Source organism: Panicum virgatum, chromosome 2K, assembly GCF_016808335.1.
Source record: "Panicum virgatum strain AP13 chromosome 2K, P.virgatum_v5, whole genome shotgun sequence".
In the NCBI taxonomy this organism is placed as follows: domain Eukaryota; kingdom Viridiplantae; phylum Streptophyta; class Magnoliopsida; order Poales; family Poaceae; genus Panicum; species Panicum virgatum.
The window spans coordinates 48,618,019-48,645,010 of NC_053137.1; the positions used below are offsets into that span (position 1 = coordinate 48,618,019).

At 51.8% G+C, this 26,992-nt stretch overlaps 2 protein-coding genes across 2 annotated transcripts; both read right to left on the bottom strand.

The window, feature by feature from the left end:
* Positions 1-430: 430 nt before the first annotated feature.
* Positions 431-2,022, bottom strand: LOC120681681 (zinc-finger homeodomain protein 1-like). Its single transcript, XM_039963273.1, has one exon. It carries the CDS (start codon positions 1,751-1,753, stop codon positions 920-922), a length of 834 nt encoding a protein of 277 aa, XP_039819207.1. The 5' UTR covers positions 1,754-2,022; the 3' UTR covers positions 431-919.
* A 15,830-nt stretch (positions 2,023-17,852) lies between these two features.
* LOC120681684 (protein ALP1-like) lies at positions 17,853-19,298 on the bottom strand. Its single transcript, XM_039963287.1, has one exon. It carries the CDS (start codon positions 19,238-19,240, stop codon positions 18,215-18,217), a length of 1,026 nt encoding a protein of 341 aa, XP_039819221.1. The 5' UTR covers positions 19,241-19,298; the 3' UTR covers positions 17,853-18,214.
* Positions 19,299-26,992: the final 7,694 nt, after the last annotated feature.

Consider the following 26,992-nt stretch of genomic DNA (forward strand, 5'->3'; position numbering starts at 1 on the left):
ACATCATCATGTGCACAGTGCCAGTGCATCTGCACAATGCACCGAGGGCGGAGAGGCTTTACCAAGGTCCATGGGAGAAGGGACAGAACCAAGTCCTCCATAGGCCATAGACCATGGTAAAAGTAATTTGGAAATGTTAGCAATGCAAGGGCAAGTCGCAAGCGGGGCACAGGCTCCTCCGATCCTCCTCCATGGCCTGAACAAGAACAAGCAAATGGATCGGACGGAGTGGTAGTACGGGGCATGAGGTCCAGAGAGAAGACAAGGGAAGGGTATAGAGAATGCAACAGTGGCCTATCTTCTTTAGGAGCGGCAGCAGGTAGTAACGAGCAATGGAACCATGTGTTGTAAAACCATCTGCTGATCCCGGGGCGAGCAGGCCGGCCCCAAGCAGCCACAAAAAAATATAAGAGGACACACAAACAGAATCCATGCAGCCGCAAATCCCCAGATACATTTCCTCGCCGGCAGACGGCACCCGATCCGTCGATGGATCGATCGGCTGCGCGAGTCGCAAAGACCAAAGTACATTCTCATGGAGAAGAAGACGACGAAGACGAAGCAAACAAACAGGCAAATGGCCATGCCGCAGGAATTAATTAACAAACAACGAACACCAACAAGTACGGTTAAATGACAAATGAAAGAACCGCCTAATGAAGCCAAGAAAGAACCATCGATCGAGCCGCTCTCTACGCGTTACTACTGAAACTAACCTACGCCGCCGCGAGGGCGCCGGACGCCGGACCCGGACGCTAACGAATCGAAGAAGATGCGCGGACGGAGTACCTACCGGAGGCCGGCCCCGGCCGCCGTCCACGCATCAGCAGCCGCCCCTGGGCCGGGATCGACCGATCCGGTGTGCATGCGGCCGGGGGTGAGGATGAGCCGATCGGTGTGGTGCCGCTGCGGAGCGGCGCTACGGCTTCTTGCCAAGGGTGTGCTTGTTGTTGTGCATCCACACCTTGAGCACGTGGCGCTTGACGCCGACCTCGTCGCATAACTGCTGCACGGCGGCCTCGTCGTGCTTCTGGATGCGCCACCCCACGCGCTCCGCGAACGCCAGCATCCTGTCCTTCTGCTCCTGCGTGAACTTAGTGCGGAACCGCTTCTTGCCGGACCCGGACCCGCCCGAGCCGGAGGGCCCGGCGCCGCCGCCCAGGGACATGCCGCCCAGCGGGACCATGGTCGACATGGGCCCGGCCATCCCGGGCAGGTCCTCGCCGTCGTCGCGCCCGCTGTGGGAGGTGGCCGGCAGCGCCAGCGGCCGCGGCGCGTGCGCGGCGGCCGCCGCGGCCATGTGGAGCGGCTGGTGGTGGTGGAAGTAGCCGGCCGGGGTGCGGTAGTAGGGCGAGAACTGGTGGTGCGGCGCGGCGCCGTAGGCGACCAGCGCGGCGGGGGAGACGTGCGAGCCCTCGGAGGTCGGGGACTCCTTGCGGTGGAAGTTGCGGTGGCAGTTGCACGCGGCGCAGCGGAGCGCGTCGAGCGTGCCCTCCTCGCCGGCGGCCATGAACTCGCCGCACCCGTCCACGGCGTGGCCGCCGATGTTGACGGCGTGGTTCTTGAGGCACTCGCGGTACCTGCCCCCGCCGCCGTGGCCCCCCGGGGCCTTGGCGAGGGGGACGGGCTCGCCGGGCGGCTTGGGCGGCGCCGCGCCGCCGAACCCGGCCGCCAGCGGCGGGGTCTCGTAGCTGGAGCTCACGGGCATCGGCGTCATCTCCTCGTCGACGTCGTCGTGGTCAACGAAGTCCATGGCCGTCGTCGGCCAGCAGCGGCGGCGGCCGGCGGCAGGTGTTTCTTGTGCCTGGCCTGTGCAGCGGGTGCTCTCTCGAGTTATGGCAGGCGAGGGCTAAGAGGGGCTTAGCACGGTTAAGAGCGGGATGAAGAGATAAGAGAGAGTGTGGACACCGTCCGGCTGCAAGTTTTGACGCGCCGCGGTGCCGCAGGAAGGCTGCCGCAAACCGCTAGTGCCTAGGGCGCTGATGTAACCCCCTCTCTCTCTCTCTCTCTGCGGTCGCATGCCTCATCCATCGTTCAGGGTCGGCCCTCTCTGATCTGGGCCCTGTTTAGTTTTTTCAAAATTCCAAAACTTTACAAGATTTCCCATCACATCGAATGTTTCAACGCATGCATGAAGTATTAAATGTAGCTAAATAAAATAACTAATTACACAGTTAGATTGTAATTTGCGAGACGAATCTTTTGAGCCTAATTAACCCATGGCGGGACAATAATTATCAAATACAAACGAAAGTGCTACAGTGTTTTACACCCAAATCTTTACGCAACTAAACAAGGCCCTGATCTCTCAGCTGCAGGGCAGGGCCGCGCCGTGAGATTGTGCGCGCGAGGCTCTCTCGCGTCGCGCTCATGTCTTTGCCGCATGGCACGGCTGTCACCCTCGGCGCTGCCCTTTTCAAGTGGGTTTTGGCTCCAGCGCCTTTCGAATTTGCGGTTTAGAATATGTGACCGTGACGCCCGGTCTTTCTTTTCTCCCGGGCCTCTTCCCCCCCCCCCCCCCCCCCCCGAATCTATGGATGAATGGGCAGCTTCGGGGTCTTAGCAAAGACATCCACGGTCAAAATCACGCGTAGGGGCAGTACGGTGCCCGGATCAGGTGCCACAACAATCTCCGGGGATATGTTGGGGGTCATCGAGCCTAGCCGCCGCGTACACAGCACGTAGTACAGCACGCACAGGGACCTAGCTAGCAAAGTCAAACCTCTCCTGCATGTTTCCATTCCATGTAGCGTCACCGCGCGCACTAATTGGGGTGCTTTCAGTTTCATGTTGGTAAGCTCTCCTTCCAAAGATCAGAGTCAGACACTAGCGTAGTGATGTGGGCATGACTATCTCTTGAACAAGAGGTAGTCCTTGTTTCTCTCTCTTCCGAGGGTAAAAAATGACGTGGCATAGTTACAGTACGTGCTAACTGACCATCAACTTTGGAGGAGGCCAAATTAAGTGGACGTTGATTCCAAACTAGTCGCTTTCATTGAAACAAACATGATTCATTCCTATGATCAGATTTACTAGTAGTACTAGTAGCTGTGTTTCCTATGATCAAAATCAAATCCAGGTAATGGTGAGCATGGGGCCTCTTCAAACCACGCAATATCTCAAATATATAGGAGCGACGGTCTTGTGTTGGTCTGTTTGGCTCTGCAGAAATACTATTGTTTTTTAGAACAAATTAACACTTTTTTTTGCAGGTAATATACTCGCGACTACACACTGGCTCTGTACATGAACTATCTTTCAACAGCCTACTTCTCAAGGTGTGCTTGTGGCGGCATCTGGGTTCTTGGAGAGGGCGGCTAAGGATTTTTTTTACCCGGGTACATAGTTGGCGGTCTAATTTTAGGATTGACAGTCATTACTTTGTCCTTTTGTGTTTCAGACTATTTTAGGCAGTGTGCCGATTAACATAGGTCAGGAAAATTTCGTTGTATCACATTGATGTTACTTCTTGAAATTAATGAAGTTTCCCTTTTTTTAAAAAAAAAAGTCGTTGATACGTGATGTAAGGCTTGTAAGCAGCGGGCATCAGGCTTCTCCCACAGCGTTGAACTGTGGGGGAAGCGCCGAGAGCGCGTCACCTTCGACTTCGAGGGGAGGAGAGGAGCAAGACAGCAGGCTAGGGGTGGGCATTCGGTCTATTCGGGTATTTCGGTTCGGTCTATTCGGGTTTTGCAAATTTCGGGTTTCAAAAAATGAGAACCGAAATTTTAAAAACAAAATTAGGAACCGAACCCGAATAGACCGAATATTTCGGTTCGGTCTATTCGGTCCACCGAATTAACCGAATAATAAACACACTCTCATCTTCCATCAAAATATATGCAATGAATAGTTAAATAGAAGTACGAGTAATAGCGATAAGTAACTATGAAAAAATAGCATAATGAAATAGACATACAAATATTAAGATGAGATAACAACTATTAGCTAATAAGTTCAAAAATCACATAAGATATCATGGCATACCAAGAGTTTGAATGAATTTCGGGTTATTCGGTCTATTCGGGTTTTGGAGGCTAGGAACCGAACCCGAACCCGTACCCCGAATTAAACCATAAGTGTGGACCGAACCCGAACCCGAGAACCCGAATAGACCGACATTTCGGTCTATTCGGTTCGGTTCGGTTCGGTTCGGTTTTTTCGGGTTTTAAACGCCCACCCCTACAGCAGGCCACCGCCGAATCCGCACTGCATGCATCCATACGAACCGTGTACGAGTATACTACTGGAGATCATTTTCGAGTGTATTTTTCCTGTTATTATGATATCCGTTGTACTGAAAAATAGCGACAGAGCTAGCTGGGCATTAATAAATCAGTACTGGAGATAAATAGCATTAAAACGGAATAATACGTCTGCGAGCCGAAGCGCTTGCTGTTTACCTACAGTATAAATGCAGTATGACTCAGCTGTACTTGCATGCGTATGTCTTTACGGATCGCTTTGCAGCTGGAGCCAGAGGAATGTAGTACTACCACTCCTAGTATGAACGAGTACTACTGAACATGGGAGTAGGAGTGTGAGGTCGTCGCAGACTGCCATGTTCTCAGGCCACCCGCAACGGGCTGGCGATTTGGGCAGGAGAGACGGACGGCAGACGCTCTAGCGGAGCGCTCTCTCTCTCTCTCGGCGAGCGTACGAGCTGGCGACGAGATCGTCGCTAGCGACCACTGTACTGCACTGTTCAATGATTAGAAAAATCAAAACGCCGGCCAAATCGCCAACCTTTAGACCGACTCCAACAACAAAAGGCAAAGCTATATTTACACCTCCATTTACACTGTGCATGACGAAATCCGTCTCAAACGGATGAGGCAAATGAGAAGGCATTTTCAATCGCGAGGAGAGAGGTGAGCTAAAAATGGATTCCCTCTCTCCTCACAGGCAAATCCGTGCGGCGACGCGCAGAGGAGCTGCAGCAGCGCGTGGCTGGGCAGAGGCGGAGCCAAGCGGCAGCAGTGAGCGCCGGAGCTAGAAGGAGGAGGGTCGGCACGGTGGGGGAAGGGGAGAGAGGAGGGCCGCTGGGATTCGGCCGCCGCTGGCGCCATGGACCACCGCCCGCCCGCGGTGGCGCGGAGCCCGGCCGGCCCGCGGTGGCGCAGAGCTCGCCCGCCCGCCCGCCCGCGGTGGCGCGTGGATCCGCGGAGGGAGGGAGCCGTGGACGGCGCCTTCGCATCGGCGCGTGGATCCGCGGAGGAGGTGGCGGGCGGCGCCGGAGCTCGAGCGGGCGGGGAGGGAAGGGGAGTGGGCGGCGCCGGCGCCTCCGCGTCGGCCGCGCGGCCGCAGCCACCGGCGGGAGGAGGGGAGGGGGCGGCGGCGGCAAATGGAGGGGAGGGAACGGGTGCCGGCTGGCCGGAGCCGCGGCGACGCATTCCCCTCCGCTCTCCGCCGCGACCTTCGCCGGCCTCGAACTCACCGGCCAAGCGGAGGCACGGGCGTGGCGAGCGGAGCCGCGGGCCCGCGCAGCCCTCAGGCGTCTCGAGCTCGAGCGCCGGCCTCACGCGTCTCGAGCTTGAGCTCCGCCAGCTCCGGCGGCGTGCGGGGCGAGCAGCGGCAGCACGCGGGCCGAGCGGGGGCGGAGCGGCGGCGGCAGTGGCGGCGCGGTGTGGAGCGGGTCGGCTGGGACGGGGAGGCGAGGAGGTTGAGGAGCGGCTGGGACGGGAAAATGCTCTTGCTGTTGGAGACATCGCGATGAGGAGGAAACGTAAAGTACTGTGTATGCGAGGCAAAGGTGGATTTGCATCTGGAAAATGGCTCTCTGTTGGAGTCAGTCTTAGGGACGCCCTCACGCGCACCCAGTTGAAGCGTACTAGTACCAAGTAGCGAAGCAAAAAGAAAAGAAAAGGACCCCGTGCCGTCGGGTCAACTTCCCCCTGAAATATGCGTCGACTGGAAATGAGAGGGGAATAAACCGGCCGCCCGAGCACTAGCGCAGCAGCGCCTGTCGTGCTCGCGCCGAGGGGGCGAAAAGCATCGGAAATGGCAACGAATGGGCTACCGCGCATCCATCCGCCTGGTCCCCCGGACGCACAAATCCTTCCTCCTCTGGGTCTCGCAGGATCAACGCAACCGCGCGCCGCCTGCCTGAACAGCCTGCTCGATCCATGCACGCGCGAGGTCCGTAAGCAAACGTTGGCCGCCGCCGGCCGGCCGCTTAACCATCCACCAGGACCAGCTAGTAGTCTCCGTTTCCGGTCGGGCCGGGCCTAACGCTTGCCACGCTATCTAATAACAGCTTGCTTGTCCCGTTCGGGCATCAGGCGCCCGCGCGGCGCCAGCTGCCCAGCTAGCTGTTCCCGTCCATCGTCCTTCCCCGCGCGGCCGGCCAGGTGGTTGGCGGCCGGAGCGCACGTGTACGGGCCTGCGCGCTCGGCCCCTGCATGCGCGGCAGGTCTCGCCACTTAGAGATGTGAGGACGTCACCGCCCGCGCACGTTGTTTCTGGATTCTGGAAACGCAGGGCGGCATCGATCGACGACAGTCGTTGCGTTGATTCCGGCGAACCGGGGGAGGCGAGCGAGGGAGAAGACTAGAAGAGCCGGCGGCGACGGGGATTACTAGCTAATTAGGGCCCTGTCTTGGGCCACCGGGGCCTTATCTGGTGCGATAAGGCGGGCGATGAGCGCGCGAGGGGGGTACACGGCTAAGCGCCACAGGCGTCGTGTCGTGGCCACAGGCTAGCTGTCCCCGAACCGCCGCGCCGGAGGTCTGCACCCATCGACCGCCCCAGCGAGCGAGCGCGGTGCTCGTGCGTCGTGGTCCAGCCGTGGCGGTGGGCGCGTAGTAGCAAGCTTCAGCAAGCTAGCTAGCCGCCGGTTGCTTTCGGTGGCAGTTTGGAATTTGGATACGGCTGGCCGGCCGTGCCGTGCCTACGTGATCCAACGGTAAGTACATGGGCGAGGATCAAGCGTATATATACGATCAATGTGATCCAACGGCAGGCGAGGATCAGGATATCACACGCCGCGCGCTCGCTCTCGCACGCACGCCTTTCGTCATGGGTTGCCTTTGCCTCCGTCCGTCGCGACCGACCAGGGACGAATGGACAGGTTCATCCACGGTGGCGCGCGCGGAGCGGCAAAAGCATGCGACAGCGCCGGCCATGCCAGAGAGGCCAGCTGAAAAGACGGGTCGCACATTCCTGCATGCCTGCATGGAGATGAACGCAGGCAGCTGGCAGGCAGGCAGCCATGCATCATGCATGGTGGCAGCGCGGCGGCGCAGGGCCGAGCGAGCCCTGCCCGGCCATGCGCCGTCAGGTGGGCAGAGGGGGACAAGCGCGGAAGGGAACAAAAGCGCGGCACATAGGCCGCCGCCCCGCCATTGGCGCGGACTCTCGCGATGTTCGGACTGCGCCTGCGCGCGCGCAGCCGGTGCGCTCGCCGGCCCGCTGCCCGCTGCTCTGCGGCTGCGCAGGGCGGCATGCAGCGCCATGCGTGCTGCGTGCATGCATGGGAAAGCTCATCGGCGCAGCTGCCCGGGATGGCCCCCCGGAGCAGAGCGGAGGGTGCCAGGGTGGGGGGTGGCCCCCGGCCGAGCGAACGAACGTGAAGGAGGGGTGATGGACGGGAGGCGGCCGGGCCAGCGGCCATGGCGTGCATGCGGCATGCCCGCCTGTGCACGTAGCGCCGCTGGCCGACCTGCAGATCAGATTCACGGTCACGGCTCTGGCTCTGGGCGTGCACTGGGCTCGAGCGAGGCAGCAGAGAGGCGCGCAGCGGCAGCGCAGAGCAGGCGGCCGTCAGCTCGTCACATGATGCATCTGCCAGGAGGAGGAGGCCGCGCCATGCCGTCTTGGCTCTATTTGCTGGTGCGTGCCGGAAAGGATGGGCCCACGGTGTCTGCCAGACTGCCACTTGATATTTACACATCACACACCTCCGATTTCTTTTTTTCGAAAGAACCTCCGCCTATTCGAATGCTAGAGATTATTTACATCCTCTAGCAGCCCTCGCATAATAATCATCTCAGATACTCACGGTCTGCGAGATACTACTTCCTCTGTTCCAAAATAAATACAATTTTAAAACTGATCATACAAACCTATAGATGCAAAATTACAAAAATATCTTTTATCTTTTGTGATGGGTGCATGAGGTGTTAGTTGTCTTTTATGATAATCTTCTAGAAATTTCCTTATTTTTTGTGGTAGGTGGGTCAAAGTTAGTAATTTTTGTGAGACAAATTTTAAACTCTAGAATTGCATTTATTTTTAAAATGGAGGGAGTATTTTAACATAAATTAGTAGTAATAAAACATATTCAAATGTGTAATGCTCTGCGACTGCTATGGAAGACTAGCAATGTCATTTATAAAAGAAAACTGGAAATATATCAAATAACAATTATTTTTCCTCTCACATTCTCTCACCAAATTTTTTGAAGTCTGTGCTCTAGCCGGTTGAGACTGATTCGACCATTCATGGTTGGTGTGGCTCCTATTCCTCGATATGCCGGACCTTCTTCTACACTACCACAAGTAAGTTCGTAGCTTGTAAACTCCCGATTTGCCCATTATTTAATTAAATGCTGCGCGCCTTTGCTTTGAAAAAAGGTGCTTTCACCACAGACATGCCAGTAACTGACGAATTGGATGCTGTTCGGTGTGGACTGCGTGGTCTCAGAATGAACTGGATAATAGTAACATGGTTGTATCTAACGTGTCGGTGTGAATGGTTTCGGGCTGGGCAAATATAACTGAGAACCGAGGACCGAACCGAACTAACCGAGAACCGAAACCGAAAGAACCGAAACCGAGAATTTCGGTTCCATGTTCGGTTCCTGATTCTCAGGAACCGAAATTTTCGGTTTGGTTCGGTTCTTAGACTCGGTTACCCAAAGAACCGAGCCCATATGCAAATTAATCCACGAAGCCCAAATTGACGGCCCATTTAACCCTAGCCCACCTCCCCTCGGGCCTCCCTACCCGGCCACCCCACCCACGCAGCTCTCTCCTCTCTGCCTCTCTCCCCTCCCAGTCTCAGCGCCCGGCCGCCCCCTTCCCATTCCCCACCGCGCCGCCTGGCCCCCTCCCTGGCTACCCACCCCGCCGCCCGGCTGCCCCTCTCCACCCCGCGCGGCGCGCGCCCCTCCCCCTCACCGCCGGCTAGCTCGCCAGCTCCGGCCGCCCCCGGGCCCCATCGCTGCCCCCGACCCCCACCGCCGGCCGGCCATGGCTTTTGTGCCATAACCCCAGGCAATAGGACGCGGAGCAGAGCGCCGCAGTGAGGAGGAGGGCCAGGAGGTCGACGCGCCCCCTGTCGCCGCGCCCGAGAGGCGAGCCGTCGGTCGCCATGGCCAGCCGCTGGCGAGGGGAGGATGGGAGACGAAGTGGCCATGGCTGCCCCTCTCCACCCTCAGCGGCCGCGCCCAGCTCCCGGCGTCCGGCGGCGGCGAGGCTCTCCTCTGCAGGCTCGGCGGCGGCGGCGGGACCGCCAGGCTAGGCGCGCGGCGGCGGTGGTCGCCGGCACTGCAGATCCAAAAAAATTTTTCCTCTTTCTTCTCCTTCTCAATCGAGCAGCGGGCGGAAGCGGAAGGCGCACGGGGCTCTCCTCCTGGATGGTCTCCATCGACGCGGCGCGCGACGGCGCCTTCCTCCGCCCCTTCCCCGCGCGGCAGCTGCGCCTGCGCCGCGCGCCGCTCCCGCCGCCCGACCGCGGCATGTGGGCTTCCCCACGCACGCGCTGGGCCGCGACACGCACGCCCCCATCCCCCCACCTCCGCGACGCGCTGGGCACGAGATCGACGCCCCGGGCGGGGTGGGGTGGGCGGTGGCGGTGTGCCCGCGCGGCGGCGGGCGGTTGCTGCGCGGGAGGAGGATCTCTCCGAGAGGGCGAGAGGAGAGGGGGAGGGACGTGGCGGGGCCGCACCTTCTCATCGTGTATGAGACTATTTTGAGATTGCTTCGGTTAGTTCGGTTAGTACCGGAACCGAACCGAACTAACCGAAACCAAAATTGCTCGGTTCTTGATCCTAGAAAGAACCGATCGGTCTCTATTTTTGAGGAACCGAACTTCTCTGAAAACCGAAGAACCGAACCGATCTGTTAGAACCGAATGCCCAGCCCTAGTTGAGAGCAACATGACATAAAGTCTGTTTGGTGCGGCTTCAATCACCATCTTCAACTTCTCCTTGGCTGCTTCGGCTCCGGTTTTCCTGCGTGCGTGCTACAGTATCAGAAGCCAAAGCCGGGCAGAGCCACACCAAACAGGTCGTAAGCTTGATGTCTACTTCTATTCTCTCTCCTTTATCTCCCACTACAAAAAGCATAGAAAACCGAGTTTTTTTGCTTTCCATATAAATCATCTTTTTCGAGCATTTGAATTTTTGAAAATTGCGCGAGAAGTTTGTTGTTTGTTTAAGCTTCTAACTTTTTCATGTTGAAAAACTTGTTCCATGTAGCATGATATCTTCCCTCAAGTGCAACGGCGCAGCATCGGTTCTTTCTTACGCTAAGACAAATGTTAATGGCCAGCGGGCCGGGGATCGAATTAAAGATTGAAAGTTAACGGCAAACAGCTATATGTGTCAAGCTTTGCGCGCGCACCGTTTCACGGTTAGGGCCCAGTTAACACTGGCGCGTGCCCCGTGTGTGGGTCATTTGAGTTGATGTTTCTCGTGTCAGTAACAGCAGCGCGCTAAATGTTGCTCGACGTGACTAGCTATTGGGCAGTGGGCACCCGGTCGGCCCCTGCCCCTCCGGCAGGTGAACGGATGGGCTTCTCCCGTCACATGCTTGCACGTCCGGCCGTACGTGTACGTCGGTACGTGGTAGTACTAGGTCGACCACTGCTACATGCTCCGAAATCTCTCCTCGGAACGAACGACCTACGTGTGTACTACGCGCCTACGTGTGTACACGCATGCACAGCGCCGTCATCAATTGATGACGAAGCACCTACCGGGGGGCGGGGGCTCGTCACCGGCGAGGCGTGCCCGCGCACACTCCACGGCAGCGGAAGCAGGTCGTGCGTGGGCCGTGGGGGCGTGCCGTGCGTGCACGGCGGCGCAGATCGATCGACCAGCGGCCCGGGCCCGGGCCCGGGCGTCCGACCGTCCGTGTTGCTCTGAGCCTCTGACCACCATCCCCTCCTCATGCCGTCCCCTGCCGTCGGCGCCTGTGCCCGTTTCAGGACCGCCGCGCGCGAAGCACACGTCCGGCCGGCCGTGCTCCCTCCTGGCGAGCTACAGAGGTCTTCATGTTTCAGAGCTCCAGAGAGAGTGAGAGACGCAGATGCATGCATGGAGAGGACAAAGGGCACTACTGTTGGGGCCCTAGCTTGGGGTAGTGGTGTCGGCAAGTACGCACGTACGTGCGTGGCCATGCATGGCGGATCGGCGCTGCCCCTACAGCGGTCGCGCGCGCACGGCCTCGCAAATCAGGCCATTCGATCGCAAGCTGTGCCGCAGATCATGGGAGTACGGGCGCACGAACAGCCCGATCTTGGCTGTGCACTGCGTTGGCGTGCATGCACCGTAGGTACTGGCTGGCTCCGGCGCCACACCAGATCGATCTGTCCGCGCCAGCGTAGTACGTGCATTTCCGTGTCGCTGCTGATGATGAAAGTGATTGCGGGACGGTGACAATACGAGAGGTAGGACCGCCCTTGATTTTTTTGCTATTTACGTTTCCTGTTGACGCTTTTTTGTTACTGTGAGGTGGAAGTACAAATGTCGAGTAGGCGCCAATTTCAAACACCTAAAGTCAGCATCTTGCAGACCATTTTGAGTGATTGTGTAACACAGAGCAAATTTTCAAAAAAAAACACAGCATATCGGTTATTTTTGGTGACTATATAAGCAGCAAAAGAGGCTAAAACTTTTATGCCTTTTTCAAGGGGAAACCCAACATCACAACTTTTCTAAAAAAAAGTTTGCGTATTACGAAGTGCTTCATCACAACTTTACTGGAAAAAAAACTGACAATTTTATTTATCTGTAAGTATTCATCCTTGTCTCGATGATAGGTCCTTTTTAAACACGGAGATATGGAAACTAAAATTAGGTAGGCATACTATGATAATTATAAATTCTTTACATCGCCACTAATCTATATTTCACTCGGGAGTTTGTGACCTTCCATAGATTTTGATGTTAATCCTGAGTCATAATATTGAGCTCAAACCTCAAGCTATAAATGACTCACACATTGGTAGACCAACTCTAGCTGCCAAACCTTTAGGCTCCCCTTGAAACCAAATGTACTATAATAACACGGCTAGCAAGAATTCACATGAAGATCTTTCACTACTACATAACCTGTCATTACAAATGCTGCATCACCACCTGGTCGTAATAAAATGCATCACCGCCGGGTCGTATTATGAACTACATCTCCACTGGTTCGTGATACGATGACCCAACGTTGATGAAAAGCCCTCCCATTTTCTTATTTACTCTCTCACTGTCACTCTCGTTTCCCCTCTATCTCCCTCCCTCCCTCCCTCCCACCCCCTCCTCAAGTCCAGTCTTCTCTCTCGTTCTCCTATCCCCTCCCTACCTACACTGCCTCCCCTTCCCTCCCGTCCTCACCCATTGCCGGCTCCCTTCCTCTCTTACCACCGACTCCCCTCTTCCCTCGCTGTCCTGGCCTCGCGGGAGCTGCCATGGATGCGCAAGCGTGACCGCTTCCCCCTCCCGCCCGCCCTTTGCTCCTCCCTACCCCAGCAGCTCTCTGTCCCCCCTTCCCTGCTGTCCCTCCACGTCCGAGGGCGGGTGCAGCAGCAACAGCCAACAACAACATCGGGTGTGCGACCTCGTACAGCAACGACGACGACGCTAGGGACCAGCGGGAGGGCGTCCACTTCCTCTCAGCGGCGCCGGCGCGCAGGGCCGCACTGGTGAGCGCGTGCCACAGGGCGTCGGTGCCGCGGTGCGCTGGGCTGCTCTTTTTTTTGTTTGTGAAAATGGCATCACTGCCTGATGGCCCTACTCATCATTGTCGATCCTAATCCAACGAGTCTTCGAATCGGCAGTGATGTTGCTTTTGACCCGTTGGTGATGGGGTCTTGTGTAGTTGTGTTTGTTTCATATCAGTATTACTTGCTACTTTGCTAGTGTTACTAAAGTGGAAGCACAAATGTTGGATAGGAAAACCCAGTGGTACCAGTTTCAAACATAAACTCAACACCTTACAATTTTTTTAAATGCTTGTGTTCACAGAAAATCACTTATTTGTGGTGATGACCTCCCTTGAAGCTAATGATAACACTTTTATCTTATATATCAAATAAATATTCGAATTAGAATCCGAATTCGAGGTATCTATTTTGCATTCGTATCCGAAAATATCTAAATTTAAATCCATATTTGTATTCGATTTAAAATATAGTAAAAAGTACTATCCGAATCTGATTCCATGCGAATCTGATCCGTTTACTCGGCAGATACCCTGCTCGGCGCTCGTTCTCACTGTCGCTACTCACCAGCGCCCAATAATCCGTCAGACTCCCGCGCTCCCACAGCTTCAACCACAGCCAGTTCTTCCCGGCAAGCGGCAGCATCGGATCCCACGTCGGCGTCATTACACCTGTGCGGCTGTGCGTTTCCTGCCGAATCTCTGAGCTCTTTCCTACCCTTGCTCGCCCGGCCGCGGCAGGCTCCAACTCACATGCATGCCGCGCGGACTGTGAAAGATAGACAGAAAAGGGAGGCCTACTGCATGCAGGCACCTACCTTGGCATGGCCTTTTGGAAGCGATGGATGATAATATGGGATTGGACTCGACTTTGAGGGGGAGTTGCCTTTCCATTGTGTTGTCCTAATCAGGCCGTCGTTTCATCCAAGCAATCGAATTCGTGCACCTCTCTCTCTCTCTCTGCGTGGACGGGCAATGGCAGCCAACGAAAGGCAACCTCGTCGGTCCAGCGGGCAATCAAATCAAGCCGGAACAGCCGGCGGAAGACGACGCTGTCCGGTCAGTCTGCGTTCATCTTTGGAGCCGCAGTTGGCTCCTTCTGCCGTGGCATGATCGCTGGAACGGAGGCACGGACGGCGACAGATCAGACAGGGGGCGGCATGCAACCCTGCGCCTCGTCGCCGTCCGCCCTGAACCTCAAGGGTTAGTGACACCTGACAAGGGGCGCGCGCGAGCGATGTGATGGGGCGCTGAAACATCATGCAATTGACTAATCATGAGTCCCCAAAGGACGGATGCGGCCAAACAAGCAAAGAGCGCCGCGATCGAGGGGCACGTCGCTCTCGGATCAACTGATGATGCTCTCCCCTCGTGCTCCGTCCCACGCACTGCACAGTGCCACATCAACTCGCTGCTACTAGGTTTGTCATCAGTGATTCATCAAGTCTTGAGTTATCACCAGCCAGTACATTAAATTTTTTCATACAGCAATTAGCAAGTGAAAGCCTGTAATGCATGCTCTGTTAAAAAAAGCCTAATCCATGCAGCGCGTGCAGGACTGCAGGTGCACTGCTTCAGGCCTTCAGGAGTTGAGTATGATGACATTTCTCTTTCGTGGAGTATATATGACTGTATGAGCTATGCGCTGCCAATGCCGACCATGGGGGGGGGGGGGGTGTATGTAAGGATGGATCTAGACATCCGAATTCTTATAACAAATTTGATATTTTAAAGTAGATATGTTTAAAATTTTATGATAATTTTTTTTATATTATCAAGCATATTATTACACATAAGAATAAAATTATGTATATATTTTTTATGTATTATTTGCTCCCTACAATTAAAAAGGTGAAAAAAGATTCGAATCCGTATTCGAATTTTTATATCTATTATTTGAGAATATATATGATAAATTTGAGGTTTAGTTTTTATGAATCTTTACAATATCAATGTTAAATACAAGGCTATGAATTTACATAGTAAATTTTATATCTTATTTGTCCATAATCGAAGAAAAATGACAAAAAATCTGACATTCGAATAAACATCCGAATCTGTATGCATAGGGTAGGAGCTAGGAGAGGAGGCAGGAAGAAATTATGGCAATGATGAGGAGGAGTGAATGGAGACAAGGCAGGATGTCTTTATGCGGAAGAAATTATGGCAATGATGAGGAGGAGTGAATGGAGACAAGGCAGGATGTCTTTATGCCATGCATCGAGAACAGAGCGAGTGGGGGCACTGAAATCTGCTACGTTTCTGTTTGTGCACGAGTAAATAATGACCAGTCGGGTGTGCCACTGTACTTCTGCTCCACTTCCGTACCGTGACAAAAGAAAAGACATCTGGAGATGTTGTTATGTATTACACAAAGCAAGGTGATCGTACTGTAAAGCTTGGTTAGAACAAAGAAATTCACAGTAATTCTGCACGATTCTAACACTGTTAAATACTTTCACAAAATTACAGCTATTTGTAAGATCGATTGCAATAATTTGTCCCTCTGGTAGCTCAAAACTAGGACCTTTTAGGTTTGCCAGAGAGAGAGAGAGAGAGAGAGAGAGAGAGAGAGAGAGAGAGAGAGAGAGAGAGAGAGAGAGAGAGAGAGAGAGAGAGAAGTCTCGTGCTTTATAATCAAGGTGTAAGTAGTGCTATTAGTGTGAAGTACGTAGTTTTTTTTGCATATAGTTATATGCATATAGTTGTGTAGTTCAATGAAATCGTTATATTTACCTATATACGGCACGGACAGTACACTTTATTCTAGCCTCGGCAAGTTGTGTACCTCCATCTATTATTACAAGCCTTATTAGTAACATGGAGTGTCTATGTGCTCCAAACAAATCTTGAAACATGGCAATCAAAAAATATAAGTGGTTGTCTAGTTTTTTTGTTGCTGCAAAAAAAAAATGTCACATTCCGTCACTAAACATGTGCACGCAGCACTCATGGTCCACAATTAGGCCACATCCAAATTGGGCCGGGTGTTACATACACCCCCTCAAAGGACCTGATGTCCTTGTCAGTCCAACTCAAACCATATGTCACACCCCGTCCACCATAGCTGCACTGCCCAGCCCTTTCGAGGAGCGGGCTCGCTTACACTTTCGTTCTCGTTTCATGTAAAAGGGCTAACCCGAAGGTGCTAATGGTTAGAGGACAAAGGCTTATAAGTTAGCTATACTCTCTTTCTCAACTAGTAAGGTGGTACTAAACAAGTGCATGCAGCACTTATGGGCCACAACTAGACCACATCCAAATTAGGTCAGGTGTCGCAAAAAACATTGATCACTGCCTTTGAGTTGTACTTAATCAGGTTTCCCCTGTTAAGATTACTCTCTTGACTAAGAACCAAATAAAATTCTTACCTTTCGAGGTAATTTCCACATATATTTATTTGGAGGCAACTTTATTTTGCTTCAGCATATATATGTTGATATATTGGTCGGTTGAACCATAAAAGTTCATGTTTGGTAGGAGTCCATTTTAAAATATCTCTCTGGTCTTTTTTACTCTTTACCGTTGAGCTTATATATATCGATGCATCCAGGCTGGACCAAAAAAAAATCCACGATAGATGGAAATCGGAGTTCCTGATACCACTTTAAGAAAAGTGCGGCTTCAGCTTGATTCAAAAGAGAGCCAAAAAAAAATGCTACCCAAAACAGGCATGAACCCATCTTTATGGTAATGCAAGCTAAGAGTATAGATAAGATCGGAGCCATGTTCTCGGAAATGGGCAGCAGAGGCCCAGAGGTAATAAACCGTAAAGAAAAGAATAAAGATGCAAAAATAATCTGCTGACAGGTTACACTGTCGACGACACTCGATATGTTGCTCCTAGGGGCGGCAACAATAATTTGATTTGTGACCGTTCGCTCGGGGACTTGTTTGTTTACGACGCGAGCAACTTGCCGGTCGCATAATGATGCATATGAGGCAACTACAGTGGCGCCAGGCCACTTTGTTATAGACAAAACGTACGCCCCTACTTTTTTTTCGTCACCCTCTCTCTGTGATCTTGAGCCACGGAGACACTTGGTCAGTGCAACTGTTCTGGATTTGTGAAGAAATGAATCGCTCCACATGCCCGTGTTCTCTTGTAGGGCAGTGCAAGTAAAAAAAAAGAAAGAAAGAAAGAAAGGTGGTGCTGTTCCCTTTATTATTGCCAGCCAAGATGAATGTGTCCAGAATGCTCTATCCTGGGGAGTTTTACTGTCAAACAAGAAACTACATGCAGTAACTTTCGATGTTATAATAACTTATAACCAGCTTAACAATCACCGCCGACGCGGAAGAAGCTTCTCGATGAGCAAATGTAGCAAGAAAGTACAACCCGTTCTTAAGATTATAAATTTATTTGCAACAATATTCATCAAATAATAATTCCTGCCAGTTAATTAAATCCCATGGTGTTGTACTGTTATGTATCATCATGTACAGCACGAGCCATTCAAAATTTCAAACTCTGCTGCCTCGTTTCACAAAATATACCGCTACCCGCAGCTGCAAGGCCGGAATGAGCAGCAACAGCCATTCCGAACAAAAGCATCAACACATCACACAATATTTTCCTTTCCGAAGGACATCAATGGTTCACACTGCACAAGTTGGTTTCGTCTCACTGCAGCGAAGAAATACAGCCGCCATGGCTCCCGGAGGAAAAAAGGCCTATCTCTTCTGAACTTTGCACCGCAGTATATATACGGCCCAATTTGTATGGGCCTTATAGGCCCAGTTACTTTTGCAGTTGGCCTATAATGCGCCGATCGCATTAATGTTTACTCCTACGTAATTAATAATGGGCTAGGTTATGCCTCCGCATAGGCCTGCTAGCGAAGGGGTCAGCCAACGTGGATGCAAGAAACAATAGAAAAGTTAAAATAATTATCTACTAGGTGTATACCCGTGTATACCCGTGCGTTGCTACGGGTGAAACAAATTCTCTACAAAGCATCAATCTAAGACCCTGTTTGGATAGGAAAAGTCTTAGAACTTAAAAAAGTCCCTAGTCTTAAACTTTTAGCCCCACCCTGTTTGGTTAAGGGACTTAGAGGGACTTTTAGTCATTAAATGAAGCTCTAAAAATACTAAAGTACCCCTAACTGCCATGCAACCACTGCCCTCCATGCCGCGCTGCATGGATGCACAGCACACCGGCTGGCATGCATGCGCTGCGCCCTGGCTGCTCTGCATGCATATGCACGGCTGCTCTGCATGCATGTCTTGCACATTTTATTGAAATCATGTCTTGCAGATTATTTCAAATGATATTAGTACAAATTATTAGTACAAATCATGTCTTGCACAAGATAAAAAGACAATTGAAATTACATTTATTTCAAACTCCACAGCCCATCGGCGACCCAATCCCGGAATTGATTCATCACGGCGCTATCTCTTTCATCTGTAGCGTTGGCATTAGAACTTTGTGCATGTAATGGAACATAGTTTTCATCCTGGTCGCACAAGTCAAATTCTCTATCTGATATCTTACTTTCTCTGATGAAATTATGCACTGCCATGCATGCCACAATAATCTTGCTTTGCTTGCGTTGCGGATAACTTGGTAGGTGAAACAAAATCCTCCACTTGTTTTTCAAGACTCCAAATGACCTCTCTATCACATTTCTAAGTGAAGAATGACAGTAATTGAAGTGCTCCCTTTTTCCTATAGGCATTGTACCATCACGGTATTCTTGGAAATGATATGTTATACCCTTTATTGGTGCAAGATAACCCGGTCTGTTTGGGTATCCCGAGTCCACAAGATAAAACTTTTCTGGTGGTGGATGTGGAAACTTATGACCAAGTCTACTCTGAGCATCATTGAACACCCTCATATCATGAACCGATCCTGGCCAACCGGCAAGGACGAAAGTGAACCTCATATCAAAGTCACATACGCACATCACATTCTGACTCTTCTCCTTGTGTCTATTTCTATGTTGCACAGCAGTGGCATTTGGCACCACAACTTCAATATGTGTGCCATCTATTGCTCCTATGCAATTATCCATGAATGGCGTAAACTTTCTATTTTTCAATCTTGGGTGCACATTTGTGAATTGAGGATCTTTTGGCCTAATGATATCTTTTGCTAGATTGATTAAACATGCCAACACTTTCTCAAACTTTCTATTACATGTCTCCAGAGACCTGACAAATCTATTTCTTTGCTGCCTAACTGATTGAGGGGCACCAACTGTCCACAAAAATAGTGCCAGAGACTCTGTTGAAGACATTCTTCTAGTGGATTGCAAACCATAAGACTCAACTAGCACATTATGTAACTTCTCAAACATTGGCCTACTCATTCTAAACATATCATAGCAATCAGTTGGGTTCCCTAGTGTCCTCATAACCCACTCAATTCCAGTTTCTTTTGGTACCCTTATAGGCCCTTTATTCGAGTAAGAGTCCAAGTAACACATACCAATCATGCTGGCTAACATAACAACTATTCGCTTCTTCTGTTGTTGGAGTATCATTTGGGCAACAAGGTCATCATCATCACTGTCATCATCAGCACTGGCCTCATCACTATCATCCTACACCCAAAATAAATCATCAAAGTGGAATCAGCAAATATGGCTTTACATGACATTTATGAAACTGATTCAGCAAACAACACACAACTTTAAAGGGTGAAGTACATGACAGATCAAATTAAATAGGTTCAGCACATAATCCTGCAAAGGTACATTACATGACACATCAAACAAAAGAAGTCCAAATACATAGATAAGGCAAACACCAAGCAAATGACATCATCTTCTTATAATCCTAAGCTACATCAGATTCTTTTGCTGGCACCACCTCTTCAACCACACTAGCCTGGCCTCTTTAGATTTCATGTTCATAAACATGATCCTATTGTGGGGCTCAGCAAACAATTGTGTTGCGCAAAAGTACTCAACAGACTCTTCTGGTGCCCCACACTCTATTGCCAACTGCTGGCACCGAGTCAACTCCTCAACAAAGATGTTTTGACTCTTCTCTCTTGACTTGACTTTTCTGTTTACTAATTCAGTTATGAGTTGAGTAGACTTTTCACTATCAGACTGGAAAGAAGTCAGTAGACCCCTCATGAGCTTCACTACTGGGCTCTTGCTTTTCTTGCCAGGACTAGTGGCGGTTGAATTGTCACAAGAACTAGTCCCCCTTTTGCGGCTGCTGGTGCTCATGGGGCTGTTCTCAAATCCATCATCACCAGAAAAGCACCCACCAGGTGGCTGCACAAATCCCTCACCGGCCGCATCCTCATCACTAGCTGGCTGCACAAATCCCTCATCTTCTTCATCTCCAGGGAAGTATGCAGTGGATCCATCTACTGCCACACCTTGGTACAACTCTATAAGCATATCCAAGTACTCAGGATTGCCAAACTGAAATTTCTTGGCATTTTTGTTTTCCTGCATAGAAAATGAACAATTAGATCGGTGTCTTCCCTCATATTACAATAGAAATTGCAGTATTTTCTGCATACCTTGATTCTCTTTGCCCACCACGAAGCTGGTGCAACATAATCACCATTTTCTGCTATCCCTTTTCCAGTCTTGGTGCCCAGCCACACCCAAGCAACATACCATTTCTTCAATTGATTCATTTTGTTTTTAATTTGTTTGGATGAGTGTCTCAGTCGCGCCCTCTGAAAAAATTTGGTCTTCAAATTCTGATATCCTCTAGTTGTCCAAACTCCATTGGGACAATTTCCATCCCTAGCTTCTTCACAAGCTATGTCACATAATGTAAAAATATTTTCTTCTGTCCAATTAGCCTTGTCAAATGTACTCTAGTAAAGAAAATGTGAGTTAATACATATTCCTTGACACTAATCAAAACTACCATCGTTTGCTGAAAAGGAATAATGTACTCTAGATCTACAAACAAATTGTGATCAAAAGTTGCAAAGAGCACTGCTGTGCTGCCAAGGTACCAGAATCAGAGCAAAGGTTTCGAAGGGCGACACCATGGAATAAAGGCCATCATATTCCTTGACACTAATCAAACATCTTGCATGCTAATGAACTTGCAGGTGATTTAAGGTATGTCTTTCTCCGTCTAATACATGACCTTTTATTTTTTGGTGCAAGTATTGTACATTTATGTGATAAGGACATAAGGTAGAGCAGTAGACATTGCTTTTTTAGTTCAGTCTGTTTTTTACTTCATAAATTGTTATTCTCTCCATTTGCCTTGAATGTTGCTTGCAAAAATAGTCTCTGTTTGGCTTGAATACAACCTGCAACAGGACTTATTTCATCATTATTAATTGCCTATCATTTTTCAGATTTCAAAAACGTAATAGGAGAGTGTGCAGACTGCCCATAATGTGATCCTCATGCATTTTATTGCTGGGTTTGTGACTACACATTGACTTTTGGACCTATGTAGGTTTTCTAATTTATCAGTACCTGCATCAAGCCACCAAGGTTAGCTTATAGGAGGCCTAATTATCATTGCTCAGGTGTATACAAAATTTTTACTTTCACTTGCATTGTAGACTATGGATATGAGCAGTAGACTTATGTAGTTACCTGCAACTTCGTTATTCAGAATGCTGAAGTTTAGACAGTACAATATTATCAGAATGAAATTAGAGAAGTGGTCCTAAACTAAGCTGGTCGACAAATAGATGTATTAACACTTCCCATATCCATTCCCTTGACAGAAGCAGGCAGATATGCTCTTATAGTCTTATTATTATAAATGTTTTCCATAAGTTATTTTTTTCCTCTACGACCAAGCCACAGAAGAGCAAGGAAGAGGTTGGCCTCCCATGCACAAGCTCTTTTTCTTATCAGCATCAGATAGGTTATTGTCAGAACCTAAGTCTGAATAAAAAATTGTTTAGTAGTCCTTATTCCGGTACTAAATAGTCATGCTTCTTATGGTTTCCTTTTATAATGGAAGGAAGGATGCTTAGTCACAAGAATGGAGAATTGGAGCTGAGATTCATGCCGACTCAATAATTTTTTATGGATTATTCAGCTACACCATACTGTGGCACAAAAAAATAGCAGTAAAAGGCATGAATGATTTACCTTTCCATCAGGCGCATTCTCATCTTCGTCTTCGATGTCGTCATCGTCGTCAACGTCCTCTACAGGGGCTGCAGATGACGAAGCTCGGCCACGGCCACCTCCTCCGAAGCTCGAAGCGCCCGGTGGCATGGAGAAGCCTCGGCCAGCGCCGTACGCCATGGGGTCCCCAATGCCACCGCCATACGCCATGGGGTCCCTAATGCCACCTCGTCCAGAGCTTGGAGTGCCAGGTGGCATGGAGAAGCCACGGCCGCCACCACCGAACACATGAGCGTTGTATGCCATGGGGTCCCCAATGCCACCTCCTCCGGCGCGCCCACGGTCTGCACCGCCGAGAGCAGAGCCCGGGGGGACGAAACCCCGCATCGGACGGCTAGATCCCGCGCCAGAGCTCGCAGACTTGCTGCGGCTTGCTCCTCCGCTTCATCCTTGTGGTAATCTTCCACGAAGACCACTGGATCTGCTGCCTGGGCAAATAGGGGGTAGCCCGTGGCCGAAATCTTCTTCAGGTTGGAGGATTCGTTGGTACCTCTCCAAATCGGGGTAGCTCTCGACCTGCGAGTTCAGATCGAGGCCGCCTAGAACCCTCCCTGGATCTTGAACGCCGGCGTATGCTGACGAAGCCTGGCCGAAGTCATCCATGGCGGACGGGTGGTGAAGGATGCCCGACTGGGAGAAGAGATCCCTCGTGTCGTCGTCGTTGCCGGCCATGGCGGACGCACGACTGCGGGCGGCGGCGGCGGGATCCCTCGTGGCGGCGAGGAGATGCGCGGCCGGTCCGGTGATGCGCAGGGGCGGCGAGATGCGCGGCCGGCGGCGTCGAGATGCGCGGGCGGCGGCGAGATGCGCGGGCGGCGGCGAGATGTGCGGGCGGCGTCGAGATGCGCAGGCGGCGGCGAGATGCGCGGGCGCAGGCGGAGTCGAGATGCGCAGGCGGCGGCGAGATGCGCGGGCGCAGGCGGTGGCGAGATGTGCAGGCGGCCGGATCTGAGTGTGTGGTGGGCGCCGAGGTGCTGAGCGGCGGCCCCGACGCGGCAGCGCGGCCGGCGGCGCGGACGGGGAGAGGGTCGCGGGAGGGGGGTTCACGGGGGAGCGGAGCAGGAGGTCACGGCCTCACGGGCCTCGCGGGAAGGGGTTCACGGGGGTTACGGCCTCACGGGCCTTGCTGGGCCAAGGGGCATGCAGTGGAATAAGTCCCAAAAAGCACCTCTTGAGGGACTTTTTCAATTTTAGCTCCCAACATATTTTTAGTCCCAAAAAGTCCCTCATGTTTGAGTGTTTAGCCCCAAAAGTCTCAAGAACTTTTGCAAAAGTCCATCAAACCAAACAGCCCCTAATTGGCTTAAAGAGCATAGTCATATATGCGTAGGTACATTCAATACCAATCATGTAACAACACTTGAGCTAGAAGAATTGACATAATCATATATGTGTTGGTATGTTCTGAAATTTTAGAATTTCCAAACATATAGCCACTTTTAAGATAATTATAAATAAGCGGTTTTAACCATTGCACAATTCGAAACTTAAAAAATTACTCAGACATTCTCCAAAAGTACATATTATCGCTCAAACAATATTGCATCAATATATATCAAGAAAATTCAATTATGAATTTCTTGACATGCTTAACAAAAACAATCATGTTGATGACATAATCCCTAGAAAACAAACTACAATATAAACTTGTCTAATTTGTCTTGGGATACATTCATCTCGTTGTGCACTCTCCAAACTACGAACAATGACAAAAGCCTAAGTTTGCACCCCAATATGACCCGACACTACATTAGTATTTTTCAAATCTTTAAATAGGCTTTATATTTATACTTTTAATGAGAAATAAGAATTCAACAGTAACATGTATTTATATAGGTAAAATTATCAAGCTGCTACTGATGTGGATTAAATACTCCACCTTTCTTTCTTAATCTTGGTCTTGGTGTCCTGTACCTTAGTCTGAATCTTTGTTTTCACACTGAAAATTCTGAAGCTCTGTTGCCACACCGAAAATAAAGAACACTTGTTACCAATAGAATAGAAGGATTGAACATATACCCAGACCATGAACATGCAGATAGATAATATATAAGATTCTATCAAATCTGAAGCACAATATAACATCTTATCTAACTTAATAAGAGTTTGCTTTATATATATACAACTATCGTCAGCGAATTGAAGCAAGATATAAAAATAGCAACCAAAATTTAACATATTTTGGGTAAAGAACTTTGACATGATTTTTTTATTATGATCAAGAAAAACATTGGTAACATATAAAACTGCAAGTGAAATGCATTTCTAATTGTGATACTTTGCTTGGATGGCATCCAATGGAACAAGAGTTATTGTAGGATAGCTAATCAATGGTACTGAATTCGACCAGTGAGAAAACTTAATGAGTATTGTCGGTACCCGAGACCGGGGTACCCTCTCCTACTGCGTCTGGGCAAGGACTCGCGTAGTTATCTAAACTACGCACTGAAGAGCAGAGCAGCCGGACCCCTGCGGTCCGGAGTCCACCTCGCCGGACCAGGAGCCCCGGACCTGCTCTCTGCTCGGGGGAGGGTCCGGTGACACCACGTGTCCCAGAGAAGGAAGCGCCCGGCGCAGATAGCCGGGGTCCCCGGACCCCCCATGCCATCCGGACCCCCCCGGCGCGCGGGGAACCATCATTTCACCTAGGAGGGGTCCGGAGCCGCCACGTGTCCGCGGGCGCGGGCACGAGTCTTCCGACGGAAGACTCGCCCACCCACCGCATTTAATGCGGGGGGCTGAGGCGTGATCTGTCGCCGCAGAGCACGGGGCAGCCTTTGCCAGACTCCACTATTGGTCGCGTATTACCAAGGTGCACAGTGCAGCCGCAGGCGCCGCACGCGCGGTGCACGTTAGTCTGCCACATTAAATGGATGCGACGGCACGGCCCTTTCCATCATGTCGCCTACACCGCAAGCTACGCGGCATGAACAACATGCGTGGTGCAGCCTACCCGGCTAGCTGCAAGCGCCGCACCAACATGATAGGGCAAGACCACGCCGATCGTAGGGTCTGCGCCGGTCAGTACATCCTTGCGGACGAGGCAGCGAAATCCCAGAATAAGATCTTCCCCAGGCGTAGCACCATAATAGCGCTAGGCGTTATGTTATTTAAATACATCCGTGTTGGGCCCACCTGTCGCGGTCCCAACAGCTATGTACATGCCTCCCTTTGACTATGAAAGGGGAGCACACGCTAGTCTCAGAACAAGGGGACTCAGACTCTCTCCCTCACACTCTCAGCTCACCAGCTGGAACCACTCTCGAGCAATCTCTTGTGAGTACAGGCAATACAACACACAGTGGATGTAGGGTATTACGCTCCGGCGGCCCGAACCACTCTAAACCTTCTGTGTTCATCGTGTTCTTGCATCTAGATCGGACTAATCCTAGCTACCCCACGAGATCATTCTCCCTCAGGGCTTAGGCGGGTGCATTCTGCCACCCGGCTGGGTTTACCACCCGACATTTGGCGCGCCAGGTAGGGGGAAGGGTTAGCTAGTTTTAGTTCATCTCTTGCTCGTCTCCATGGTTCGAGTGGTTGAGCACTCCCACCACGACGACGACGTGGAGATGGTGGAGGGTGTGACGTTATCCGCGCCACGCGCCTCTCGCCTTCCTGCCCCAGGGGCAACCGTGCCCGTGGAACAGCCACCGATGGCAGCGGCGCACGTTGCACGCCAGCGAGAATCAGGGCGCCCGTCAAAGGCCCCCTCACAAGCTGCGAGCAGCGGGGCGCTGGCGGCAGCTAGGGAGTTGCTTCGCAACCCTCCGGCTGCTGCAGCCTCGCCAGATGCCCTGAGGCAGTGGCGGGACGACGTTGACTGTTTCCTCCATCTGGCTCAGAATCCAAGTAATGCCAATAAAACACTGGTATACTGTGCAGATCTAACACTACCAGAGCAAACCAGAAATGCATGCCCGTAGGGAATATTGGGACCAATCAGCGAGAAGGGTAGTGACCATCAAAATGAAACCCTATGGATGTATAGAAGATGTTTGTGCAATCGATTTGCTCCCGTTGTCCAGGATTTAATGGATTCAAACCAGGGATTGAAAATTGGGTGAGAACCAAAATACCTGACTACCTGAGAGATCTACGGGGAGGCAAGAGTAGCTGAAGCGGCTGTCGGTCGTCGAGCAGCGCAAGGCTGGTAGGCACAACATGCGGCGCCTCTCGAACCCGAATCAGACCTCTTGGCGGCGCAGGGAGCCATCGGGCGCGTCACGGACTGCGTGATGGCGGCAGCGTGGCAACAGCGGCGTAGCAAGAACGGCGAGGGCGGCGCGACCACGGCGGCGCAGGGGAACAGTCGAGAATGCCCCGGATCAATGGAGCACCCACGCTCCCTTCCGTCGCTGCCTCTCCACGGCATGCTCGCCCTCGCGCCTCCCTCCATAGCAAGTCCCTCACTCGCCGACCGCCGCACTCCGCGCCACCCACAAACCAGCGCCCTCAGTCGGGCCCGTGCTGTCGTAAGGAGACGGAGATGGGTTGGATCGACAGTGTACCAAGCCACTAACTATTGGAGGCGCCACGCGAAGAGTCGAGCGAGGGGGAGGCCAGAGGTGGCTGACGCGTGGAAAACGGCGGTGGCACGGCGGTGCGGTGACGAGGACGGAGGCGGCGGACATGGCGAGGACGGAGTGCGGGTGTGGGAGCGGGGGTGGGCGTTGTCCGTGATTACAGATGGATGATGCGCGATTTTCTGGGAAATCTATTCATCGCATATGCTATTTCCCGGCGAGCCATCGCAGAAGGCGCTGTTGCTGCCGCCGGCGAGCTAGGGGAGGAGGTGGAGCGACTGCCGGCGATCTGGAGGAGTGGGGAGGGGGAGAGGGTTGGACGGAGAGAGGTGGTTGGTGGGCGGAGCTGCCGCCGGCGAGGTCGCCGGCGGCCGGGGTGGTGGAGGGCGGCGGCGGAGCTTTAGGGTTCCGGATTACCTGGGTTCGGGGGGGAGCTCCATGGCCGCCGGCGATAGAAGAGGAGGGGGCTGGGGCGGTGGAGGATGGGCGGCGGCGACGGTTC